The 9,362-nt window shown below is 37.6% G+C and overlaps 1 protein-coding gene across 2 annotated transcripts in view; it reads right to left on the reverse strand.

Annotated features, from left to right (window-relative positions):
- Positions 1–9,162, reverse strand: part of gfra1a (gdnf family receptor alpha 1a) — an 87,194-nt gene extending 78,032 nt beyond the window's left edge. For both annotated transcript variants that reach the window (XM_084092801.1, XM_084092800.1), the window contains exons 1-3: positions 8,811–9,162; positions 7,959–8,261; positions 7,329–7,412 (exon numbers count right to left, since the gene is read on the reverse strand). In XM_084092801.1, the coding sequence (XP_083948927.1) occupies positions 7,329–7,412; positions 7,959–8,261; positions 8,811–8,928 (505 nt within the window). In that variant the 5' untranslated portion in view covers positions 8,929–9,162. The remainder of the gene's footprint in view (positions 1–7,328; positions 7,413–7,958; positions 8,262–8,810) is intronic.
- Between the last annotated feature and the right edge of the window lie 200 nt (positions 9,163–9,362).

A 9,362-nucleotide genomic window follows, 5' to 3' on the forward strand; every position in this document is an offset into this window, starting at 1 on the left:
CCAGAGCACCCGGTCGACGCTTTGTGTTAGATTACGCTATTAGCCAGCAGGCTTCTGAGCTTTACATCCTCCAGCCTACCCTTGTAACTGTGGTACTCAAACAACAAAGCAAGACACACAACCAAAACATGTAGAGCTCACCATTTTATGTAGCTCTTTGTATTTATACTGTCATGCACAGACAAGACACAGCAACTTCACATGTTGTCAGAACTAAATTATACCCTGGTTTTGGCTATGAGGAAAACAATCTATCAAAATTAAATCCCAATAACTTTTTTTGCCTTTTTTTTTTTGCCAGTTTAGGTGTTGGTGCAATTCCTGCATATTGCCTTATAGAGCAATATAGACATTTATGCCAATTCACCCATAGACTATATTATTATTAACTAAAACTATTAAAGATAGTTTTCATTAACTGAAATAAATAAATAAAACAGAAACCAAATAAAATGTAAATAGTAGATGATAAAATTTTAATTTACAAAAAAAAAAAAGAAAAAAAAAAGAAAATAGTAATGTTGCTTTGGCAACTAACTGAAATAAAATATGTTTAACCTGAAGTACTAAAATGACTAAACCTGAATTAAAAATAAATGAAAGTGAAATATAGAAATATTTAATAAAAAATAATGAAAATGGCAAAAGCACATAACAAAATGATTAAAACAAACTTAAATTAAATTGAAATTAAAACAGAAAATAAAAATATAAAATCTAATCCAAAAAAACAATTATTCTAGTTAAAATAATACTAAAATAACACACAAATGCACACACATACTGGGTTTTCATGTTTTATGGGGACTTTTCATAGACATCATTATTTATTGTATCCCCTAACGCTGTCCTTAAACAGTCCCTCAGAGCCTCAGAGGAGTGCAAAACAACAGCATGAATAAATGAGGAAAGCGAACAGTGGAAACCATAACACTAAAAAGTGCAAACCTGCAAAAATTTGGTAGCACAGCTGTATATGCTACCACAGCCATTACATTTGCTAAAACAGACACACAGTATCAGATATTGGTTTTGCATGACTTTTGAAAGTCTAAAATAAACATTGCAAGCATTTAATTGCAACTGAAAAAATACTACATGAACAGTTGTTCCACCACCATTCTGCATCATGAAGTAGATATGCTATCATCTCTTTGGTCTCACTTTTCATTGGTGTGGTCCTGCAAGTTAGAAGTCAAGGTCAATGGGTATCAATCACTTTCCTTAGCTTTCTGCTTTTCTCTCACCATCTCCCCCTAGGCCATGAGAATGTTTGACCTCCAGAAAGCAGAAAGACAGATGGTGGACTGGATGTGATTGGGTTATGTGATGAGCTCTATGCCACATAAAGTCTAGTTGACATCATGCTGTATAGCCAGTCTGTTAACATTTCCCTCAAGAGCTCCTCAGTCCTCCATCAAAGCCCTAAATGTACTCTGCACATCTCTACACTTCATCATTGGCATTTAGCCAATAACAAGCTCAGTGTTGACAGGGGTGAGCTGATCTCTTAAAGGGGAACACTGTTAATAGAGATCAGTGGCTCCCTACTAGTCTTTGGAGATCAGTGGCTCTCTACTTTTTTTTTAACCCAGATCGTACACTAGACATCATCTTATGGCCCCCCAAAAAAGTAATAAATAAAAAAGTAAAATGTGAAAAAAATGTCCTCAAAAAGATTGCATTGAATATTAATATTACCATGTACTGCCCAGAAATAAGCCAAACTATTAACAAATATATATATATATATATATACACATACATACATACATACATACAGTATATATATATATATATATATATATATATATATATATATACATACATACATACATACATACATACAGTATATATATATGCATGTCAGACTGGAACTACTGCATTTCACTTGAGTTTTAAAATGTTCTATACTGTACTGCAATTGTATACCTGAGCATTAACGACAGACAGATATTCCTCTGATCCATCTAAAAGGAAGGAATGGGAGGAATAAGAGAGAAACAAAGAAATCGATGGTTTCTTGTACTCACAGCTTCAGGTTTCTATTTTAACATGGCCTGCTATTGATTAGCTTTCATATCTGAAGTCTCCCTGAGCAGCAGCTCGCTCAGGAGGATAGAAGAGATTTTAGCAGAACAAAACCCACAAAATAGAGAGAGGGGAGCTGGGAAACGATAGAAACTGATGCTTCCTTGGCCTGCTTGATCTGCACTAACAGTTCCTGCTTAAGCACAGTTAGCGTACAGTTGCCAACATGAAAGGCTTTTGTATTGGGTGATGGACTTTCCCAGAACAGCACCGCAGCGCACAAAGCTTTTATAATGGGGAATAGAGGCTGACTTCGAAGGGTGAATCATTTAAGGAGCGCTTGCAGAGTGCTGTGCTCCCACTCCCTCTGAAATGAAAGGAGTTCCGGTGCTTTGTGTCAAGAGAGGCATCAAATACCTGTGCAGTGGAGAGCAATGGGAAGGCAGTGTGTGGAAACAGCAGAGCTGTAAGTGGCATGTGAATGTCAAGACTAAATACTTGCTATGCTAATTAAAAACCCAGAGAACATTATGCAACATTACTGGTATGATACTATAATCTTACATAAATTATATCCATGTTCTGCTGTCATGGTGAGTTTACGGTGATCAGCATACTCCGTGAAACAACGTGTTCTCGGTCTGGAACTGATTAACCGAGTGTTGCTGCAACTCTAGCAAGGTGTCGACAGCTTCACAGCATCATGTCAGTATAGGGATTTTCAGAAGTGTTACACGGCTAGCCTGGAAGGTCATAACTCACACTGCACAAAGTTGACACCAAAAGGAAAGGGAATTCTATAACTTTCTGCAGACCCCAAAATTACATCAAAATTACAAAGTAAAACAAGACCTTGATTAGCCGAGAAACATACCAAACATCGAACATAACATCATGTAGAGATGATGACAAACTCATACAAACTTAATTTTGTGTGTTGCATTCTGCAACTCAGAAATGAATTGAGAATATTTTCAATTCCTGAATTTGAACTGAGAATTGAGCCGCAAACAGGATGCATAATTACTCAATGATAATGACCATCACACCGTGGATGGACGCGCTTTCTCTTGTTTCATTCAAATGCAGCTGGTGCCATCTCGCTCCTCAGTTATTGACTGTTTTTACTGTAAAGTGAAACCAGAGGATGTCAATATTAAAGTCTGCATGAAACGGAAGTTACAACAGTCTTTTCTTCCCTATTGTGACGTATATCTGAGTAAAACAGCTTCTTGAAAAAAAAAAAAAAAAAGAAAAAAAAAAAAAAAAAAGATCAGAGTAGATAAGGTTTAAACCACCCCTTATAATCTGAATGAAATTTTAATTGAATTCGGCAAATTCATTCCGATTGACGTGGTTACATGAAGCACAGTCGGAATAAGAAAGTCACTAGTCCGATTACAATCAGATTATTAGGGTCCATGTAAACGCAGCTAGTGAGAGAAGAGATGTTGCTGCAAGAGGGATGGGGAAGTTATTTTAATTAAAGATTACACATGAATTTAAAATAATAATAATAATAATAATAATAATAATAATGATGATGTGCATGGATAAATGATTTATAATAAATACAACAATATTCCATAAAAATTGTCAACTTTAAATGCCTCTGTACATTATACATTTGAATTTGTTCGTTCATCTAGGTTCAAAGCTGCTTGCTAAGAACTGTTTTTCTTCGCAGAAGCTTTGTGTTTAATGAGCTAATAAAATATTTCAACTCAAATCAATATTTCATGTCTAATTGTTTACTTAAATGGCAAGTAACTGTGTAATACGCTTATTACATGGCTACATTAACTGGCTTGATGTACATTATCCATACATAAACTAAAGCATAGTTAGTCAAAACAAAAAGTTTAGAGTCAGACAGACAGAAGAATAGACAGATATAGTTAGACAGACAGACAGAAGAATAGATAGATAGATAGATAGATAGATAGACAGATTTCACTCTGAGAGCTATGTCTCCACAATGACAGACAAACAGTTGTTATAACAAAAAGAGCACTCCAGAGAGGCCAAGAAACAACACATTTATACGGTAACTCATCCTTATTCATAGCCGAGCCGTGCTTTCCGAAATTGTTTGATGTCCTGTTCTTTTTCTCATGGCTACCCCATCATTTAGGCAATTTCATCCCAGACAACTCAAGCAGCATAGCTGGCTATTACATTTTGTGTTACATCTTCCCCCTACATCCAACAAACCTAGTCCCATTTGTTTTACAGGGCCACTGAACGCTAAATGGCAATTGCCTGATATTGCCAAGGACTTTATCAATAAACTCCAAATTTTACACCATGCATCTCTCCATGACAATAACAGCTTTTGTGTTCCAACCTTGTGCATTTTTATTTTCCCCTGACAAGGTTAAATTACTACTGCCGAGGCCAGGTTCAGATATTCTGCAACAGAACACTGTAGAAACAGATACTGCTGAGATACAGAACGAAAATGTTGCAGCATAGGAGTGTAAAGGGTGCTCTGAGTGTTCAGGCGCTTCGTTTCTCTCTGTTCTCCTCCTGCATAAAGCCTAATGATGTGGAGGTAATGCAAAGTCAACTCAGATCAGAGGACGAGAGAGTGCCAAATAAGTGTGAATAAACTAGCTGTGAAAAGTGGTGGTTTCCTCGCTCCTTTAAGCATGCTGCTTCCTACTAACTAATTCTGTTTACATCCAGTTCCGTTAGTGAGGAAAATTCTACCCAATTAGGTGTCATTTTTGTAAGTTTTTGTTTCATCACACCTACAACCAGCTACTTCTTTTGAAAAGACCAGCATACAGTAAGGCTTCTTAAAGGGATAGTCCTTCCAAAAATAAAAAATCCGAGGTAACCAAACAGTTTTGGTTTCAATTGACTTCCATTGTATTTTTAGTTTAAACATTGGAAATGAATGGGAATTAATGGGTGTTGGTTACCAACACTCTTCAAATCATCCTCTTCAATGTTCCACAAAAATAAAAATAAAGTCACAAGGTTTGGAAAGATGTGAGGGTGAGCAAATTATAACATTTTTAGGTGGACTATCCCTTTTAAATAGCCTAACTGGTAAAACTTGGGAAAAGAAAAAAAACTGGAACACCTCAGGAAACATTCAGGCCAGGCGAAATGGATCTCTCAAACAGTTTACATTTCCCTGTCCTCACCTATTTGTTGACATTTCAGGCCATTCTGAAGCAAGACTTCTGCACTCAATCTATCTGCAGCAGCTCTGCTATAGAAAATGTAGAAACTTTGACCCCTGCATTACCCTGTCTTTGGATTTGTTTTATTGGCACTGTGACAGAGGCATACGAGGGCACTTCAGGCAAATAAGGGCCAATAGTCCCAAGAGAGAGGAAGCCCTGCAGCATTCAATAAGTCATTTAATCGAGTGGAGAGCAGACATCAATACAGGTAAAACGCAGCAGGATACTCAGCAGGAAAACGGACATGGGAGAGGTAGTTTTCATGAGAACTCAGTATGTTTCACATAGAGAACACACAACCATGCTCCACACCTCAATAGAGCACAGCTGTGTTTTATAAAGGCAGACCGTTTCATGAACAAAGTTTTTGTGACCCCTGGCTGTTTCAGCTTTTATTTTAAAATATGCTCTCAGTGTTGTCACAAAGAATATATTTTCACACGTTAAAGTGTGGGATTTCAAAAACATAAAAATTCAAAAAGTTCTAAGGGGACTGTCCTGCAAAGTTTAGCTCCAACCCCATTTAATCACACCTGAACCAGCTGACACACTCTTACTAGGCATACTAGAAACTTCCAGGCAGGTGTGTTGAGGCAAGTTGGACCTAAACTTTGCAGAACAATAGCTCTCCAGGACCGAGTTTGGACACCCCTGATCTAAATTGACATAAATTAATTATGCAACACTCAGCAGATCTAACAAATCTAAATTCTCACATCCTAAACTGTAAAGTATTAATCCTCTACGTTCGGTTACTGACCAGACAAATTAAAAATTTAGTTAATGGTTCAATAAGGGACAGAAATTATAAATGAATCATAAGCATAACCTTTATTGTTACCATATCTCCACCACATTAAAAACAAACATATGTAAATAATTGAACTAAATTTAAAATTAAAACTAAATTAGCCCAGGCCAATGAAACATGCAAGTTATTTTGAATCTTTTGGCTGTTGAAAAGAAAGTGCTAATCAAACTGACCTACTACTTCCAGACACCCAGAATGTAGTCTGGCTTGTCTCAGTGTATATGTCATAAATCCCCATGTAGGTGGGGAAATGATTCCCCGCTTGGCCTGTTTCTTAGCCATGGAACTCAGCCGTCAATCAATGTAAAAAGCTTTCCCATGGGGAATAAGGAGCACCCTCAGATTTAGAGCAATCTGCCGTGACTCTCTCTGTTCTCACAACCACAGAGTGAGAGAGTCTGAGGGAAGTAGCAATCTACATGTTATTTTAATTACTGAGGTGTTTACCACCTTATTCCGGTTCCCTGAGGGAAGCTCCAACCAGGATTTGCAGTTCTTCGCGTTCGTTATTTTGACTGACATGACTTACCAGTGACATTGAATTTGGAAGGTTTAAGTTTTCTCTTAAGTTTTTTTTCTTTTTTTCTTTTACAACAAATCTCTAACAAATGCTTTAATATTAGTTCATTAAATTTAGTGTTCTCTTTATCTACACTCTCTCATGTTGAAGAAATCAATTGCTTCAGAAAACTCAAACTTTCATCTGGTGCTCTTAAACCTTTGCTGTCACCATCTGGTGTGCACACCTTTGGCAGTGCATCTCTGCTCTTTTTATTAGGTCCCTTTACATGGTGAAGTAGGGAACAACATTGCCACCTAGAGGACGATCCAAGTCAGCATCCAGCATCTCAGGCCAGATTCACACAACCCCTGCTACCCTAACGACCATTTTTCCTAAGTAACCCGAGGCACATTTAAAAAGTAATTTCATTGCAACCCCTCCCCCAAATAAAACACATTCAACTGCTACTACTGTCACATCAGCAGCACCTCACATAGGCTGCATCCCAGAACCGAGCGATTTCCATTTCCCATAGAGTTCGGTGAAGTGTACAGCATTTATAATGGTTCATTGAGCACTAACCATGAACATTCAGAACTATATCTCCCCATGCAAGATCCAGAGGATCAGAGACCGGAAGATAGCATGCATCCACAAGGGCATAGAGGAAAAAGAGGGAGGAAAACAAGTATGACATGAGATACCAACCCCACTGGTTGAACTGTACAATCTCAAAGTCTTATTTTTTCTTCTTCTCAAACAGCATCTTTATTAAATAAGCACATACCTGCATAGATGGGGGCCAGTCGAAATATATCTGAAAGCCGGCTGTTCATAGGCTCATATGGAGAATCCTCAAGTAAATCATTCCCTGCAATATTAACAAATGAAATGTGATTAAATACCAATAATGAAATGCTATATTAATTATTAAAACTGTTTTTCTTAACTGCACTCTTAATATTATTATTAAACAACAAAGCTGCAAAACTGTCCTTTATGTTTGTTAGTATTTGGGCCATTGATTCATGGGACTGGTTTACATTTCTGAAGCCAGTTTCTGGTTGATTAGCTACACTGGTCAGTTGAACTGAAAAAGTCCCCTCCCCCCTCCAGCACACACACACACACACACACACACACACATATAGACTAACATAAAGCATCAGATGACCTCACACTCCATAAACTTTAATGGAAACACTTCAGAGAGGCATCTGAAGACTTACACTGACCCTATCTGATAACAGAACCCAGAAAAGCAACTCCTTGGCTTAGTATTATTGCTTGCTAAGTATTAAAAATAAAGAGAATGTCAGAAAAAATTATGTGTGTAACTTCAAACTTCAATCTAAACCTAAATATGATCACAGGCACAGCTATAATTAATGATTATTAGTGCATGAGGTCCGCGCACCCTGTAAATGCTGATAGATCCCCCAGTAGACGCGCAGGCAGTTCTTTTCTTTCTTCATGGCTCTTTTACAGCGGCAGTTATACAAAGGGCTCTGCTTTAAAGCGTCCAAGGCAAGCCGACATTCATCCTTCGCCTCCATTCCAGTCACCATACTGAAGTTGGTCTCCCTCCCCGCCACGCACTGCCTCATAGTTCGATACTTTGTGCTGCATCCCGGCTCCTTCAAACACAGCTCGTTCGCCTTCACACAGTCCAGCCGGTTTGAACTAGTAAAGTAAGACTCCTCGGCAGATAACAGCACATCTATGGAGGACAATACAAAAAAAAAAAAAAAATCATATCACGGACAGGATCCCGTTTTATTTAAAATGCTCCAAGAACTAGCCTACTCAGACTGTTACAAGCAAAACAAGATCTGTTAGGCTACTAACAAATTAACAATTCAGATTTAATTTGTATAAATATTACATTTACTGTTGTCCCATTAAATATTTGTTAATATTATTCAAGAATACAAAGGGATTTAATAAACTTTAGGTGCTTTAGAGATTAAAATATTAACACAAGAAGATTTAAGAAGACTTAAGTGGAAGTAGAGCCGATTCTCAATAGCTAAAATTTGTCCCAGTTATGAGACAATTGTAACATCCTAAGTGCATAGCTAAAATATAGTTATATATTTGATGGGATCAAAAAGAGCACAGTGTAAATTTTTTTTTTTTTTATGGTCTTATGATGACATTTGAGTTTTAAACTTAAATACAATAGCTATAGGCTACCGCGCGTCTATGTACCAGTAGGCTATATATAATTTACCAATCACTGAATATGTAAAACCGCACTCTAACTCACCCAGCAGTGGTAAAATTATGTAAATCGCGGAGATGATCATTGCGCTTTTTATCCGTGGGTAAGTTGGTTCAAACACGCAATATATAGTTTTGACGATGAAAAGAATAATCCTTCTCATTCAGGTCCATTGAAACATCGTTGGTCCAATGTACATCCAGAGTAGGCTACATAAGAAAAAATGCTCCGTAACCTGGTCCAAAACTGTCAGTAACCTATATTTAACGGGTTCTATGATTAAGACGCATATACGATGTAACAAACACGCAGAAAATGAGTCGCGAGGCAGCAGAATAAAACTCCAGCTCTCAAGATATGCTCGTGCGACTGAGCGCGCGACAGCACTGTGGCATTCAGTTGCGCTGTAACCCACACCAAAAACCACACGCGACTCACTGCACGCTCAGCGTTTCTGCGTAAAACACGGCAACAGGACAAAGACGTGTCGTTTTGCCACTCCAAACCTTATGTTTACTGCTGTTACTATAACAGTATATGATAGAATGCACGTTTCTTTCATTCTTTTCACGTCAATTATTGAGTGTGTCTTCACTC

This window comes from Abramis brama (assembly GCF_963993115.1).
Source record: "Abramis brama genome assembly, chromosome: 19".
Classification (NCBI taxonomy): Eukaryota; Metazoa; Chordata; class Actinopteri; order Cypriniformes; family Leuciscidae; genus Abramis; species Abramis brama.